General features: G+C 39.0%; 1 protein-coding gene across 1 annotated transcript; it reads right to left on the minus strand.

Annotated features, from left to right (window-relative positions):
- Positions 1-5,440: 5,440 nt before the first annotated feature.
- Positions 5,441-5,820, minus strand: LOC147612579 (putative histone H2A.5). Its single transcript, XM_086783523.1, has 2 exons — positions 5,747-5,820; positions 5,441-5,702 (listed from the first exon to the last, which is right to left on the minus strand). The coding sequence occupies exons 1-2, from the start codon at positions 5,818-5,820 to the stop codon at positions 5,441-5,443; spliced, it is 336 nt and encodes a 111-aa protein (XP_086639649.1).
- Between the last annotated feature and the right edge of the window lie 12,554 nt (positions 5,821-18,374).

Consider the following 18,374-nt stretch of genomic DNA (forward strand, 5'->3'; position numbering starts at 1 on the left):
TGATTTTATGCATAAAAGAGGAACTACTATGATATTTTCATTACAAGCTTTTATTCTTTAGAAAAAAACTGAAATTATCAGCGAAGCTATGGCAAAAGTTTCAAAAAATAATACATATCTTATTTTTATGCATAATGATAAAAGAAAACTTCCTACCATATTCTAGGATTAGACATCCTATGCAAAAAGAATGATTTTCATCATATTCATGAGAAATAATTTTTTTTCTAATTATGCATAATTAATTGATTATGAGAACAGAGTAAATTTTGGTAAATTTATTTTATGTAAAAAGAGGAGTTCCCATGATAATTGAGATCCAAGTAATTAAATGGTAAAAGAGAAATTTTTGGCATATTTCAAATTATGAATATTTATCAAAAGTGAAATTTTGAGCATTATTAATTTTATTGGAAAATATGGATACAATTTTGTAAATCCCATGAATCTTTTACTCATCAAAAGAAGAATATTAAATGTATTTCACTTGAGAAATTTGAGAAAGAATATGAAAATATCCATGGAGAAAAAGTACCTTTAACTAGGCCAATCAATTGGCAGAAACTTAGAGAAGTCCCATCGATATATCGAAAGTAGAAAACACTAGTAAAAGTGGATGTGACAAGATGTAATGTAGAGCCAAATGAATGTGACAGGATGTTAATGGATGCAATGTGACTAGATGAGATGTGAATGTGATAAGAGGAGATGTAAACATGATGTGATAAGATTTAAATGTGATGTTATAAGATGTGAATGTGATATGATAAGATATGAATGTGATGGGAGAATCAAGTTAAACTTGGAGGTCAAATCAAATTTGATGGTTTTTTCCAATTTATCTCAATGACTTTCTTCTTCTCAACCCCTCTCAAGCTTGAGAAGATTTTTAAATAATTATTTTAATTCAAATCAAACTTTCCCTAGGTTTCTTAATGTTTAATTAACATTAAGTTAACCTTTATGCTTAAATTATAATGCTTTCTTTAAGTAAATCTCTCTCTCTAAAAGAATAGCCATCTTTATGGCTAAATCCCTTGAAAAAGGATACTTCTCAATGATAGTCTCTTAATTCAAAGCTAAACTCTAGGCTTGATAACCTAAAGATTAAGAAAATGGTATTTTTATGGTTTTGTGTTAACAAAATAAAGGTTATTTCTTTTAGATTATTTATAAGGAGTTAAAAACTACTTTGATTGATTCTAAATGAGAAATAGATTATCCTATCAATTTGAAAAAAGAGAAATAATGGAATTAGCTTAATCTATTAGGAAAATCATAATTAATTTATGATTATGATTTAAATTCATAATTTGATTTTATACATAATAGAGGAACTACTATCATATTTTCATTACAAGCTTTTATTCTTTAGAAAAAAACTGAGAATTATCAGCGAAGCTATGGCAAAAGTTTCAAAAAATAATATATATCTTATTTTTATGCATAATGATAAAAGAGGACTTCCTACCATATCCTATGCAAAAAGAATGATTTTCATCATATTCATGAGAACTATTTTTTTTTCTAATTATGCATAATTAATTGATTATGAGAAAAGAGTAAATTCTGGTAAATTTATTTTTATGCAAAAAGAGAAATTTCCATGATAATTGAGATCCATGAAATCAAATGGTAAAAGAGGAACTTTTGGCATAATTCAAATTATGAGTATTTATCAAAAGTGGAATTTTGAGCATTATTAGTTTTATTGGGAAATATGGGTACAATTGATTTTTCTAAATCCCATGAATCTTTTACTCAAAAGAGGAATATTGAATATATTTCACTTGAGAAATTTGAGAAAGAATACAAAAATATCCATGGAGAAAAAGTACCTTTAACTAGGCCAATCAATTGTGGTAGAAACTTAGAGAAGTCCCATCGATATATCGAAAGTAGAAAATAGTAGTAAAAGTGGATGTGACAAGATGTGATGTAGAGCCAAATGAATGTGACGGGATGTTAATGGATGCAATGTGAGTAGATGAGATGTGAATGTGATAAGAGGAGATGTAAACATGATGCGATAAGATGTAAATGTGATGTGATAAGATGTGAATGTGATATGATAAGATATGAATGTGATGTGAGAATCAAGCTAAACTTAGAGGTAAAATCAAATTTTATGGTTTTTTCCAATTTATCTCAATGACTTTCTTCTTCTCAACCCCTCTCAAGCTTGAGAAGATTTCTAAATAAATGTTTTTATTCAAATCAAACTTGAAAAAGGATGCTTCTCAATAATAGTCTCTTAATTCAAAGCTAAACTCTAGGCTTGATAAGCTAGAGATTAAGAAAATGGTGTTTATATAATTTTGTGTTACCAAAATAATGATTATTTCTTTTAGATTATTTATTAGTTAAAAACTACTTTGATTGATTCTAAATGAGAAATAGATTATCCTATCAATTTGGAAAATAATGGAATTAGCTTAATGTATTGAGATAATCATAATTAATTTATGATTATGATTAAAATTATGATTTAAATTCATAGTTTGATTTTATGCATAAAAGAGGAACTACTATCATATTTTCATTACAAGATTTTATTCTTTAGAAAAAATTTGAGAATTATCAGTAATAGCAGCGAAGCTATGGCAAAAGTTTCAAAAAATAATCCATATCTTATTTTTATGCATAATGATAAAAGAGGACTTCCTACCATATTCTAGGATTAGACATCCTATGCAAAAAGAATGATTTTCATCATATTCATGAGAAATAATTTTTTTTCTAATTATGCATAATTAATTGATTATGAGAAAAGAGTAAATTTTGGTAAATTTATTTTTATGCAAAAAGAGGAATTCCCATGATAATTGACGAGACAATTGAGATCCAAGTAATTAAATGGTAAAAGAGAAATTTTTGGTATATTTCAAATTATGAGTATTTATCAAAAGTGAAATTTTGAGCATTATTAATTTTATTGGGAAATATGGGTACAATTGATTTTTCTAAATCCCATGAATCTTTTACTCAAAAGAAGAATATTGAATATATTTCACTTGAAAAATTTGAGAAAGAATATGAAAATATCCATGGAGAAAAAGTACCTTTAACTAGGCCAATCTATTGGCAGAAACTTAGAGAAGTCCCATCGATATATCGAAAGTAGAAAACAGTAGTAAAAGTGGATGTGACAAGATGTGATGTAGAGCCAAATGAATGTGACCGGATGTTAATGGATGAAATGTGAGTAGATGAGATGTGAATGTGATAAGAGGAGATGTAAACATGATGCGATAAGATGTAAATGTGATGTGATAAGATGTGAATGTGATATGATAAGATATGAATGTGATGGGAGAATCAAGCTAAACTTGGAGGTAAAATCAAATTTTATGGTTTTTTTCAATTTATCTCAATGAATTTCTTCTTCTCAACCCCTCTCAAGCTTGAGAAGATTTCTAAATAAATGTTTTAATTCAAATCAAACTTTCCCTAGGTTTTTTAATGTTTAATTAAAAAACCTTTATGCTTAATTAAGCATAAAGGTTAACTTAATTAACATTAAGTTAACCTTTATGCTTAAATTATAATTCTTTCTTTAAGTAAATCTCTCTCTCTAAAAGAATAGCCTTCTTTATGGCTAAATCCCTTGAAAAAGGATGCTTCTCAATGATAGTCTCTTAATTCAAAGCTAAACTCTAGGCTTGATAAGGTAGAGCTTAAGAAAATGGCATTTTGATGATTTTGTGTTAACAAAATAATGGTTATTTCTTTTAGATTATTTATTAGTTAAAAACTACTTTGATTGATTCTAAATGAGAAATAGATTATCCTATCAATTTGGAAAAAGAGAAATAATGGAATTAGCTTAATGTATTGGGATAATCATAATTAATTTATGATTATGGTTAAAATTATGATTTAAATTCACAGTTTGATTTTATGCATAAAAGAGGAACTACTATCATATTTTCATTACAAGCTTTTATTCTTTAGAAAAAATTTGAGAATTATCAGTAATAGTAGAGCGAAGCTATGGCAAAAGTTTCAAAAAATAATCCATATCTTATTTTTATGCATAATGATAAAAGAGGACTTCCTACCATATTCTAGGATTGGATATCCTATGCAAAAAGAATGATTTTCATCATATTCATGAGAAATAATTTTTTTTCTAATTATGCATAATTAATTGATTATGAGAAAAGAGTAAATTTTGGTAAATTTATTTTTATGCAAAAAGAGGATGATTGTGCGAAGAAGATCGTCAGTGTAGCACGTTGAAGCTTGCCGATCTCCCGGCCAAGCTCTTCTCACCCCCGTACCTAGTTCAAACCAAGGCACGGCGGGTTGAGGCCAAGTCTTCACCTCCACACCTAATCCTCCACCGTACCGCTTTACCACGGCACTCACAGCACGGTGGATTCAAGCCGTGCTCCCCCCGGGCCTCTCCGCCAACACCCGGGGTACCCTCGCCAACATATCTAGTTTCTGGAAATTGAAGTGAGTGCAAACAATTGTGAGGTGCATATAGCTTGAATATGAAAATGAGGCGGATCACTTACAAGGATGTAGCATGACTCATGCCCATTACAATATACTCATAAACCATTATGCATGAACTCATGCTTATCCACATAGCTCCAAATGTCCGCCATTCATCCAAAGATCCAACATCAATCAATAAGCACAAGTGAGGTAATACCATATACCAATGATATCAATATCCAATTGGTATCACTCCCATAAGCATTGCTTATGAGTAATTGGCATCAAATGGCATTCAAGGGCATCAACTTGCATGTGAATGTAGCATTACCAATTGATTCCAATCACACATCAAGCTCTTCCAATGCTCAATAGCATCATTCCAATGCATAAAATCATCATGTCCATAGCAAAAACCTTCTCATTATTACCCAACATCCACTCCATGCATGTGGCTCAATCAATGCATCTAAGTATATGCATTCCTTCATCCATTTATGCATGGATTCATCAAAGAATCCTGCATTTGTCTCACAAATGGCCACATGACATCCAAATGGGTGTGATTAAAGAAAAATGTTAAAATTCTATAAATTAGGGTTTCCTTTCATGAATAACCCCAATTTGTCCATAGCATGAGGATTAATCACCAATGCTTGAGAAAATGGCCATAGCAACTCACCAATGGTATTCCGAAAGCTTCAATGGTTGGATTGTTGCTTGATAGAGCCTTCAATGGATCCAAATCTTGAAGATTTTTGCAATTTCTGAGAGCTGCTCAAACCTCCTCTTCTCCCTCTCCAAAAGCAATGAAGAACTCCCCAAAATCCACCAAAAAGATACCAAACATCATAGCTAACAACCACATGGATCTTGTGCCAAATGGAATAGATCTTGTGCCAAATGTAATAGGTCTTGTGCTAGCCTTCTATGGCTTTGAAGCAATAACTTCATATGGTAACAAAACAAAGCTTAATGGCACCAGCAGAGCAGGTCAAGTATCAGAAGCAGCAGCCGGTAGTGCTGGAGAGGAGACAGCCTTTTTTTTTCGTGAGCAGCAGCACACGAATCTCTCTGTGGTGTAATGGATCTTCTTCTTGTTGTCACGGGCAGCATTACCAGCCAGCTCAAGCACCTCGGCCGCCAGGTATTCGAGGACCGCTGCAAGGTATACGTGAGCGTCGGAGCCGATTCTCTGAGCATAGCAGCCCTTCTTGAGATAGCGAACCAAGCGGCCCACAGGAAATTGCAGCCCTTCTTGAGATAGCGAACCAAGCGGCCCACAGGAAATTGCAGCCCTGCTTTCAAAGTCTTGGACACAGCCTTCTTCTTGGGCTTACCACGACCTCCTTTGCTCCCACCTTTGGCGTCCATGATCGACACAGCCACAAGCAGTATGAGTGAGTGGAATGGGATAACACTTGCAATAGGATAACACTTGCAGCCATTAGAATGAGTGGAGATGGACAATGGTGAGCTATGTGAGAGAGATTAGGGTTTGGAGCAAAGGGAAAGAAATTTTCAGAAAAAATGCATGTAAATTGGTACTCTATGTGTTCCTCTCCTCAAGATCAACAAAAGCCCTAGCAAATGGGAGCAAAACGAAGGAAAGATGAGAAGTAATGGCTATGGAAAGCTTGGAAAAGAAGCACAAAAAGATAAACATGATTAACATAGAGATTAACAGGTGATTAATTTAAATTTTTTCCAATTTTTGTACCTCGCTCCAAATAATTGGTCTAGGGTGCCCAAATTAGGTCCAATTGAGCTAAATCTCCATGAAATCACATGAAATCACATGAAATCACATGAAATGATGCCTCCTCTCCACTAATCTCTAAAGATTAAGTAGAAATTAAGCAAGATTAAGCCAAAACTCCAAGAAATCAAGAGAAAATTCAGAAAATTATCAAGAAAATGACTAATCTCATGCCCAAAACCTTGATAATGGATCAAAGTCAAGGCTGTGATACCAAATGAAATGGATCTAGAGCAAAATATTGAATCAAACACATCAAAGCAAGAATCTAGTATCCATTAATCATGAGATTAGTTATCAAATGGCTCATCACATGAATATACAAGAGAGAGAAAATCTATAAGTGCATGAGCAAGAGAAGATGCACAAATAGCCTAAGTGTGTTTAACCTCTCACCAAGAGGATGGCTTTCATGTTAGCCATGAACTTGACCATGGAAGGCCAAATCTCCATTGATGGAGCTCAAAGGTCCAAGATGACCAAAATTAGTAAAAGTGTCAAAAGATCCTACCAATGTACCCCAAGCCCTATTTATAGTCACTTTCTCCTTTTGCCCATGGGCCCCATGTACATGTGGAAATCAAGCTCTATGGTTCATGACAATGTCCCTCGTCTCATGAGGTCAATGCCTCTACTGCAACATGAGCTATGACACTTTGTCTGTTCTACAATCTGGTCAGAGTGTTGGGTCTCAGCGGACAATCCTTATACATATGGTCTATCTCACACCCAATGCATAAAGGGCTTAATGAGAAGCACCTATAGAGGTACTTTCCATCCCTTCCTTGATTGGACACTCAACCACTCGGGGAGGTCCTGCGCACTTGTAGCATTGCATGGGTGGTCGTTTAGCCATTGTATTCATGTCCTGGCCTCATGGGATTGGGGTGTGGCTAAGTATACTGGGAACATTTGGTTGCCCTCAATCATGTAGTGGCGTAGAATTTGGGAGGGTGGACTAGTTGGCGCTCGAGGGGTCGTAGGTGGGACCTTCACAGAGTTCCCCCTCATCCCCTTCTTCAAAGATTTATGTCATGGTGGTTATCTAATGAACAGGTGTGATTCGTGCCAATGGGGGTTGAGGTGGGAGAACTAGGGGTGGTAAGGGCATTTAGAGGACTCAGAATTCCTCTTTGGGCTACTTCTTGGCCTGGTTGAGGTACGTTGTGAATAGGAGGTGCTGGAAAGAACAACGGTTGCCTTTGGTTTGCATGCAAGGCTTGAGGTAGAATGCGGGCTTGATCAGCCCATAGGAGTTTGTGACTTCATGTTTGCCCCATGTTTGGAGATATGTGCAATAGGGTGGAACGGGGTCACAGATGTGGACACTCCGTGATGGTATGGTTAGCTCGACAAATCGGGCACCATATTATCTCCCTCTTTGGATAGAGATGGGGTTGGCCAACGTGATCCCGACCTTCGTCAGTTCTCCACTATTAGGTCATTTGCTGCATTAATGCAGTGGCCAAGTGCTTGACCTATTGTCCAGAGGTGGACTCCTTGCTCTTTCCATCAGATCTTGTGCTGGTGGCCTTGAATGCGGCTTGTGATGTACCCTCATGGAGTTATCGAGAACGTGTTTCCCTGAAGTTGTCCTCAAAGTCCATAGCACTCCTACAACATTGCTCGAAGGAGGTATGGTCCAGGGAATACAAGGAATTGTGTAGGGTTACATCATCTAGACCTTTCAAAAATATCCCTATTAACCTTTCATCAAAGAACTTGTCTCTGGCACTACACAAGCGTGGAGATATCTGACTCTGTTGATGTAATATCAGATGGTTTCACCAACCTTTTGTCTAACATTGTGTAGTTGCTCAACAGGATTCCATCTAGTTCCCTTGACAAGAATATCCAACCTTTAAGTCCTCTTTCAAGGCTTTGAAGGTGGCTTTATCTTATGTTTTCAAGGACCTAAACCATTGACTAACTTTATCATCTAGGGTGAGGCCAAAGGAACTCACCTTGACTTGATCGTCCACATGGCTAAAAGCGTCACAGATCTGGGTGAACGTCTCTAAGTGCGGAATGGGTTCTCCAGTCCCATCAAACTTAGTAATTAGCTTCGAGATGTTTGCGGGTTTTTTCTAATCTAGTGTGCGTCATTGTGTAGTTGCTCAATAGGATTCCATCTAGTTCCCTTGACAAGAATATCCAACCTTTAAGTCCTCTTTCAAGGCTTTGAAGGTGGCCTTATCTTATGTTTTCAAGGAACTAAACCATTGACTAACTTTATCATCTAGGGTGAGGCCCCAAAGGAACTCACCTTGACTTGATCATCCACATGGCTAAAAGCGTCACAGATCTGGGTGAACGTCTCTAAGTGCGGAATGGGTTCTCCAGTCCCATCAAACTTAGTAATTAGCTTCGAGATGTTTGCGGGTTTTTTCTAATCTAGTCTGCATCTTGGTATTGGTTAAGCTGACGCTGGGGGCGTGATGCCAGTAGCCACCCCCTCCCTATTTCCATGGCTATTCTCAATATTTCTGGTGTTAGCCCGAGAGTGGGTGCTGGTTGGGGAACGATGGGTGGAGGAGCTAGGCCAGGAAGATAATAGACCATAGGAGGTACTTGTCTTATGGGTGGATTGTGCCTCATGTGGCCCCATGTGGTATCCTGGGTATACTCCCTGAGGTGGATATTGTTGATATACAAGTGGGCCTAGTGGATGTGACAGGGCTGGGTAGGCCCTTTCTCTCTGATACGACTTTTTAGGCCCTTGGGAAGCTAGATATGGACCCAGGTTTGGTATGGGTATGTAGGCTCAAAATGAATCAGCCACCCTCGAGACACGCATGGCTCTCCACACTCGTGGACGGGGTTTGATGGCTCTCACTTTGCCCTATATCTGCTCTAGGATCTAGAGGCGGCATGGGCTCTCTTTCCTATTAGTGTTTCATACCTCTCGCCCTGGGATGTGGCTCTTTCGACTATGCGTTTCCCATGATAAAGTTGTGGAGCCTCAAAGTAAGGCTTCTTTGTGAATGTGTGGGGAGCTAGGGTCTTTCTCTTAGATAGGTGGTCTCTCTATACACTGAGCTTCAAGTTCTGGTGTGTCGAGGATAGGCGTATCTCGTCTCATGCAGGGACGATCTTTGGTCGTCTCATTGGTGTTGTCAAAGACTAGCACCATTTGGCTCCAAGCTGTATTGACCGATGGGTCTGACCTTATGAGCGAGGGAGCTTCAAGATAATTTATATCATCAAAGAGAGGGTTGTTTCACACCAATTTTCCTTAACGTAGGTGTATAAATGTGTGTGAATTATTGTGTAGGACCCCCCTGTGCTGAACATGGGGGTCCTACATGTGTGGAATTACTGTGTAGGATCCCTTGTGATGAACAATCTTTTTTTTTGGGAAATAGTATGGCCATACGCTTTAAGATGGTATGGGCATACACTTTGTTGAAGACATAGGCATATGTTTCTCAAAAAGAAGATGACCCAAGCGTACGCTTCCTGGAAGACATGGACGTCGCTTTAGGAAGGAGTGAACAAACTCTTTTGAATGATGAAGGTACGGGCATGGCAAAAATGACATGGGCATGGCAAGGTTGCCACCACGGGTGTAGGCTTTAGAAAGGAGAGATGGTACAGGTGTGGAAAAAATAACACGGACGTACACTTGTTGTAGCCATGGAAAAATAAAATGACACGGGCATGGTGAAACTGACATGCGCATGGCAAGTTGAAGGGAACAAGTATATGCTTTGGAAAGGAACAATTGTGCGCTTTGAATGGTATGGGTGTATGCTGTAAATGGTGCGAGCATTCACTTAGAAATTTTCATAGATTTGAATTATGCACGTCTGACTGCCACCTACAAATATTCTGTGACAGTGCAGATGTACCCCTTGTTTAAATGCAATTTATGCTTACTCAATGCAATTATTCCTTTTTTAACGCACAGTGCTAAATTAATGGCTAGAGATCTCACAAGATTTTCCCAGGAGGAATGAACGGGCGTGGCAAGTTTGCCATGGTCGCTATGAATGAAATGGGCGTTCACTTCTCAGAGTTCATCCAGAATGGGATTTTTACCTACGTTCCTGCTCTGAATTTTGTTGATTTAGGCATTCCCAAAATATTTTTTGAACTTTTGTTTTTATGGGGAGCTAGAGCTAGTCTCTAGCTACCTATTGATACCTAGAATGCATAAAGAGACCTAATAAATTAAGAATAATTTGATGATTAAACTATTGTGAAAACTCAAAGAAAGAGGAAATAAAAAATTGTATGAATGTCAAGAGCAAAAATTAAACACTTACTTGTGTCTCTCACACTTGTTGGTGAAGACATCAATGCTCCAATGCTCTCGTTGACCTCCATAGCTCAATTGAACACAATCAATCAAACAAACAACAAACTAAAATAACATGAAACCAATCGGTGGATTTGTACTCCTATTGGAAAAATGAACATGAAATATGTGGATGAACCCTCAGCTAAGTGCTATCTCCGGTAGTGGTGCCAAAGATGTTAATCTAAATATACAACCTTGCACACAAGAGAGGGGAAGAAGAAGAGAAACACCCATGCAAGGGTCGAGTCAGAGATGTGCACTTAGCCAACCCTAATGAGGGCTAACTCCCCTTTGTGAGGCCGCTAGGGGCTCACTCCACCACCACTTGTGTCACCCAAGTGGAGATTCACAAGCTAGGTGAGGAGAAAAGAAGAAGGGAGCTATGGAAAGCTCAACCTTCACTCCAAAGGGATCTTGGTAGAGAGACAATAGAGGGGAGAGGAGAAGAGAAGCTAGATCATTACCATCCCGAACATGCACACACAACAACAATCAAGCATGCAAACATTTACAACACAAGCAAGCATCCACAAGCTCAAGAGAGTGAGAGAGAGAGAGAGAGAGAGCAAAACTTAATTGAGACTAATGGGATTGTCCCTATTCATATTCCATAAAATGTCTTATATACAAGAGCTCTCATTTTACAATGGCTGGCCACCCATTTACAATTGGGGGCCCAAAACTAGCTTCCTAGCTCTATGTACATCATTCCTATGACCGGCATTACACAAGCCGTAAGCTCAGTCATCCCATATCTCTTTTATCATTCAGCGCTTTGCGTAGTTACAAAAAAATAAGTTACAAGAAAGCGTGGGCCACAATTTAAAAATAATGTTAATAACCAGAGTGGTTAACAACTAATATTAACTCAAAGAGGAATATAACCATTAGTGAGAATGGCAATAATAAAGTAATTTTATAAAATTATAACATGCACCTTTTCATGTCATGTGTGTGAGATACAATTTTTTGGAAATAGTTGTGCCTCATCTTGAGAAAAATGCTAGATGAAAATTCACAATAGCCAGTTCAGGGATTCTCTTTAAAGGAATTGAGCCGATTGTAGATAATGCAATAGTAGTGTAATATTTTCAAAAAGTATGGCTATTCTCTTGAATTTTTTGGTTTCACCAAGAGTGAAGCAAAAGGAAGTGTGTATATTTCTCAAGAATAACACTATTGCAAGGGCTTCTTAGTAGCAATTGCTAACTTAAGCTAGAGTTTATGAGTCGAGCTCCACGCCTAATGTGATATAAATTCTTTCTTACTATTAATAAAAAAACCTCTTTTCTCTTAAGAAAAAATGTGTATGGTTTTTTTTGGCCAAAGATGGGTAATGAAGGAATTTGTGTTCAAGGTTTGATTTTGAACATGAAGGAATTTATATTCAAGCAAGCTCTTGAGTCTTTGCTTGAGAGCCACCAGGCTATACCAACTTATCCCAACTCACTAACGCACCTTGGAAATGTGTATGGTTACCAAAAAAAAAAAATCCGAATCAAAGGCCAGAAGCATGTAGATGATCACCACCAGTGCTCACATAACCCGGTTTGTAGTGTAATCTTTCTATCCGAAATTTAGAAATCTTGGTTGGAATTTGATATTGTCTTTAATTTTAAGGGTATAAATTTGTACATTTTAGTTCTTAATCCCCTCAATGTAGTTTTTCCGATCGAAATTTAGAAATCCTGGTTGGAATTTGATATTGTCTTTAATTTAGGGGTTGAAATTTATACATTTTAGTTATAAATCCCCTCAATTGTACAATTTCTAGTCATTTGCAAGACTATGCCCCATCAATTGCATGATTTTTAATCATTAAATTAAATTCTAAATCCCAATTAAGCCTAAGCGTAGCCTTTAATTTTTGAAGGGTTAAAAAAGCTATTTTTTTCGAGCACTTGATCATCACCTTTGAAAACAAATCTCCCAAATTGAACGTGATGACACCAAGTACCAAAACACATTTATGTGGTCTTACTGCTTTTCCCAATCTTATCGAACTCAAAGCTGGTGTGACACGTTTACGTACTTGAGAACGATAGTGGGAGCGTGGAGTGTGCATGGGAAGAGGGGATGTGTATGAGAGTCTCGTGCTCTCGCAAAGACAACATCTGCGCATTTATGGCCCCCCTCCCAAACCAAAAAAAAAAGCAGAAAAGCAAAAAAACCCACCAAAAAAAAAACACGCTTGCCTATTTAGTCCAAATTGCTTCTTATTCTGAGCATTCTTTCATCATCGCCATGGATCCTGACTCCTTCTTGAACCTCCTTTCTACTGATTTTGATGAGTTTGATGACTGGTACAGTGCAGGCGCCCAATCTAGTGATCCTTCTCTCTCTACCCACAACGTTTGTGAAAGGAATATTGGTACTAAACCGCCAGCTATGGATTTTGAGCCCCTAGAGAAATCTGTGACCAGTAGTATCGGCACTCCCTTCACATCTGTGCTCAAGATTTCCGACATAGCCTGCGCCCTTGGGAAGTTCTCAAAGCCTTCTCTATGCTCGGAGTCTTTAAACTCGACTGCTGCGGCCGGTCGTGAGCTGGACGTGCCCATGGCCGGTAGCCTCAGTAAGAAGCCGCCCACCGGCAATGGCCATGCCCATGCCCATAGCCAGATTATCAGTGAGAAACGCAATCTTTTGCAGGTGGTGGTGGACGACGATGATAATAATGAGATCAGTGAAGATGTTAAGCCTGAATTACCTACAGCTTCTAATTCCTTTCGTCTATGTTTTCCATTTCCCTGTACGCAAAGCTGTAGCCCTGCGAAAAGGCCCAAGATCTCTCAGAGCTCTAAGTTCGGATTAGACATTAACACTGCTTTGAGGGCTGATATTCTTGATGTGGGTAGAAAACCTGCCAACAGAGAAGGCCTGTCCCAGCGAGAAGCCCACATTCAATCTGAGAGGCTCAGAAGGAAGAGTATGTCAGATAACTTCACTATATTGCAGTCTTTGGTGCCTAGACTCAAGCTTAAAGTAAGTTAAACGAGCCAACTAAGTTATAATCTACTTGAACTTATTATAGCAGTAAGTTAATCTGGTTTAATCAGCTTCTCTTGGCCTTATAATAATCAGCAGATGTCAGTAAGTTAACCCAGCTTAATTTATATCAGCTCTCTAAGTGTTCTAAAATTTATTTTAGCCGTGTGTTAATCTACTTTAATAAGCTTCCTGTAGGCTAATCACATGAAAAAAGGTAAGTTAATCTCCTCTAATTAATCTTACTATAGTACAGTCAACCTTCTCGTTGGCAATGAACATGGGTCGTACACTTTGATATTATAATGTCATACTCTCGCCTGGGTGTGTGTTCATATTCGCGGTTTGATGTAATCATATCCTTAGTAATGATTTGATACCTAATCTACAATAGGATTTTGTTAATAATGAGGGACTGTTATTCGTGTTTGAGCTTAATCAAGAGTAATTATCATAAATCATCATATGATGATCATGATTGTTGAGGCTGGAAGTGTCAGGACGGAATTCAAAATGCTTAATGAGCTTAATCGTAAATAATTAATTATATGTCGAGAGATTGAGCTTGCAGATCATGAATGATCATATACTGACTGAGATTAAGGATGAGGGGAAGTATAACTGTTTGAGCTTAATCATGACCGACGACATGCTGTTTTCTGAGCTTAATGAAGATGAGGGGCAGTATTCATGTTTGAGCCTAATCATCTAACATGGTGATTTATGGATGTGTTAAGGTTGAGAATGAGGGACTGTGGTGTGAATATTAATGATTGTTCAGAGTGCCAATGGGATGAGAAATATATGATGTAATCAAAGTGTGTGCTTATTGATGAAAGGTATTAATTGCATGCCTTGCTGCAATGCATGGATTAGTGTGTCACAAAAATGAGATAATGTATGCAGTTAATTTATTTACGTGAATGTGATAGTTGTTTGCTGAAGGCAGTACACAAGCTTATTAATTGAGAATATGGTGATTAGTGAGTGGGTGAGATGATCAACGTGAGATTAATTGATAATATGGTGATTAATGAGTGGGTGAACTGAACTACGTATTGAGATTATGGATGTGCAGCATACAGACCGGATCACGATCTTGACAGAGGTAGTCGCCTACATTGAATCTCTGCAAGGAACGTTGAAAGAGTTGGAACAGAAGAAGGTTGATTTGCTCACGATATTGGGCTTGTCGGAAGAGGATTATTATTACACGAGCCTGCAAGCTGAACACATGCAGAGGGGCTTCATGAGTTTATCCGATCGAAGGGCGAAGAGAAAGCCCTACAGTAGTATTGATAAAATCCAATTATTGGATTGCCATGCAGAGGTTACTGTTCGCATTTCTGGAGTTGACGTCTTTGTCAGTCTTAATTATGCTCCTAAGCAGAAAGGTGTTTGGTCTAAGGTCTTGCTTTTGCTCCAACGACACAGCATTGAAGTTGTCAATGCCACATTGGCCGCCACCAGTGGCGATAACAATTTCCATTGCATCCGTGGCAAGGTAATTAGTCATTAACCCTGCCTTAATTATGCCATTGTACTCAGTTACCTTAATCCATGGTTTCGTATAACCTCACTCAAGTGTGCTGATATCCTATGCATGTAGCTAATCCATGGATTGATTGCTAACCCAACCCGTCGATTAATTGTTTACTTCACGTGTGCTTTAGTTTTTCACTGGAATCATGTGCTAATGAATGCAATCAACGTCTAACTCGTTGCTTAAATGCATGGATTAGTGCCTCACTTAACTGTGTTGATGCATGCAAATAGCTTATCCATACGTGACTTCTTAACTTTAATTGCATGGACTAATGTCACGTTTGAATGTGCTAATGTATGAAACTAGCTTAATCCGCAGGTTAATTTCTTAATTCATAAGTTATTCTAATAATTTCCACGATTATCACATCGGTGAAAGCTGTTCACATGCCTTTCGATTGTCAAGCAGGTTGAAAACATCTCCGAGGTTCGACCCGAGATCACCACTCGGTGACACTTGGTATCAGAGCAGGAAACGCCGCGTCGTGGTGAGTTTGATCAAGACCACGGAAGGTGGCTACCTGGACGCGGAGGAAGCCACGAGAATTGAGGAGGAAGCAAGGCAAGAAAGAGCGGCAGAGTTTGACGCGCCGAAGCAATAGCTTGGATTCGGCGTGAAAGGCACAACAGAAGTCTCGAGTCAAGAGCAATAGATACTCGACAACACCAAATGGATGACCCAAGGGATCTAGGGCGACTTGGCAAGATCACCAAGATGACAGACTGAACCGGCTAGAAGGCATATTGGCCTCCTTAGTCGAGCAACTACACAAGAAGGATGGCAGCCGACCTTCGTAGCCAAGACAGATGAGGTCGAGGTCCCCTCCCAACGTCAACACAGAAGATGGAATGACAAGACTCAGAGTCATCACATAAGGGATACGGGAAGTACAAACCGTTATCCCCAGAGAAGTATACAAAGCAAAGAGATTCGTTTGTGGTGGTGACAAGGTGGATCCGTGAGATAGAGGATTATCTCACCATGAACAAAGTGTCTCATGAACACTGGATCCATGTGGCGTCGCGACTGCTATCAGTGGATGCATACACATGGTTTCTGGCAGGTGAGGCAAAAAGGCCATGGACAAGGTGGGATGATTTTACCAAGGACATGGCCGAGTATTTTCTACCACGGAATGAAGTCTTCAGGGTATGTGATGAATGGCGTAACCTCAAACATGCAAATGGAAAACTGCGAGATTATATCAACAAATATAGGCAACTTATGCTACAAATTATGGATATGCATTCTACAGATAGATTACACGGGTTCGTGCTCGGATTGTGTGACTGGACCCGCAGAGAGATCGAGAAGTAGGAGCCTGAAAATTATGAGGCGGCACTCACAATGGCGGAACGGCTATCCGACACTAAGAACAGAAAGTGGCAAAGTAAAAACAATGCAACAGGAACAGGGGGATGGAATGGTGCCAAACCTCAAAACAAGAATGATAACTCCTCCAATGAAACCCGAGAAGAAAATTCTGGGACAAGTACAAGCGGGGCAAGGTTGAGTGGATCTTGCATACCCCGAACCTATGGGAGCAACACCCCAATCAACCAATACAAGGGGATTTTTCAATATTGCAAGAAGGCGTCCTCTTCCTCCCCGACATGCCTGTGCAGAAGTTGCGAGGGCAATCATTATGACAGTGAATGCCCTCGCGTCGTCCTGCACAAAGCCGAGTTACCACCGTTCAGGCCCAAGGGCAAGAAGATAATTATGAACAGATGGATCGACTGAGGATCACCGAGATTGAGGATACAAAAACCTCGTCTTGACGAGGCAATAGCCCACCAAGGGTAGGTGCCGTGCAGGCAATACCGAAATGCATGGCAGCACAGTTATCGACAGTGCAAAATGTGTATTTCGAGGCTCATATGAATGGCCTAAAGCAAAACATCATGTTGGATATGGGAGCCACCCATAATTTCATCACCCCAAAATGCGCTAAGAAGCTGGGAGTGAAGGTGTGCGACTCCAGTAAACTCTCAGTGTCGCTTGCACAAGGACAGGATGACAATGTAAAGATGGCATACAATGTGCAGGTGTGCAGGCACGCGCATGGAAAGCGCGATTGGATTTCATAATTGTGCCCATGGATACTTTCAAAGTGATTGTCGGGCTCACTTGGGTCGACAAATATCTCATCGCCTTTATAAGAAAAGGTGTAAATAACATGATACTGGATATGCAGGGTACAGGAGTTAGTGTGCCATGCATCCGTCCTCACTCATGGGATAAAACAGTCAACAAGGACATTGGAAGCAAAATCCAAGACACCCCAATGTATGCAGTAGGGTCGAGTAAGGCTCGAACAGTAACAGATTGCCATGGAAAGATGCCGGAATGGTGCAGTGCCAAGCAGGTAGAGAGGGCAGCTAAGGAGGGCTGCCAAATACATTCATGCGTAATGAAGGTCAAGAATGCACATCAGACGAAGTGCAAAATTGGTGAAGCAGAAATACACGAAGTGTTACATGAGTTCCAAGATGTCTTGCCCAAAAAATTGTCAACTGGGTTACCGCCAAAAGGATAAGTGGATCACAAAATCGAACTCTTGCTAGGGCATAGTCCTCCGGCTAAAGCTCCATATAGGATGGATGCTACAAAGCTCAAGGAGCTCAAGGTACAGTTGAACGAATTGGCTAAAAATGGAATGGTCCGCTCCAGCAAGTCGCCGTATGGTGCACATGTGCTGTTTGTCACAAAGAAGGACGGGTCAGCTAGGTTATGCACCGATTACAGAGACCTTAATAAAATCACCATCAAGAACCGCTACCCCATACCAGTAATGGAGGAACTCTTAGACCAACTGGCGGGAACGAAGTACTTCAATCGGATCGACTTACGATCCGGATATTATAAGATACGAATCGCCGAAGACGACATTGAGAAAACGGCGTTTCGCACAAGGTATGGAAGCTACAAATGGTTGGTGTTGCCGTTTGGGCTAACCAACACCCCGGCCATCTTTTGCACGATGATGAATGATATCTTTAAAGATTATCTAGATGAGTTTTTGATCATATATATAGATGATCTGCTCATATTTAGCGAAGACTTTGAGAGAGCATAAAGAACACTTAAGAAAGGTCTTCCAAATGTTACGGCATCACAAAGTGTATGCCAAGCCAGAGAAATGTGAATTTGAAGTCACTGAAGTGGAGTTTCTGGGCTTTGTGGTCAATCAAAAAAGGGTACAAGTAGACCGCAAGAAGATCGAGGCAGTGGTGAAATGGAATGCACCCATAACTGTGCGTGAAGTTTGCGAGTTCGTAGGTTTCACACAATTCTGTCGAAAGTTTATCAAAGATTTTAGCAAAATCGCC

This window comes from Cibotium barometz, chromosome 45, assembly GCF_041138505.1.
Source record: "Cibotium barometz isolate CiBa-2024 chromosome 45, ASM4113850v1, whole genome shotgun sequence".
Classification (NCBI taxonomy): Eukaryota; Viridiplantae; Streptophyta; class Polypodiopsida; order Cyatheales; family Cibotiaceae; genus Cibotium; species Cibotium barometz.

Excerpts from the sequence above, each read along its gene's own strand:
- LOC147612579 (XM_086783523.1), bottom strand. The coding sequence starts at position 5,820 with ATGGACGCCAAAGGTGGGAGCAAAGGAGGTCGTGGTAAGCCCAAGAAG. Across the intron at positions 5,703-5,746 it reads GTGTCCAAGACTTTGAAAGC|AGGGCTGCAATTTCCTGTGG; the intron begins AGGGCTGCAATT and ends GCTATCTCAAGA.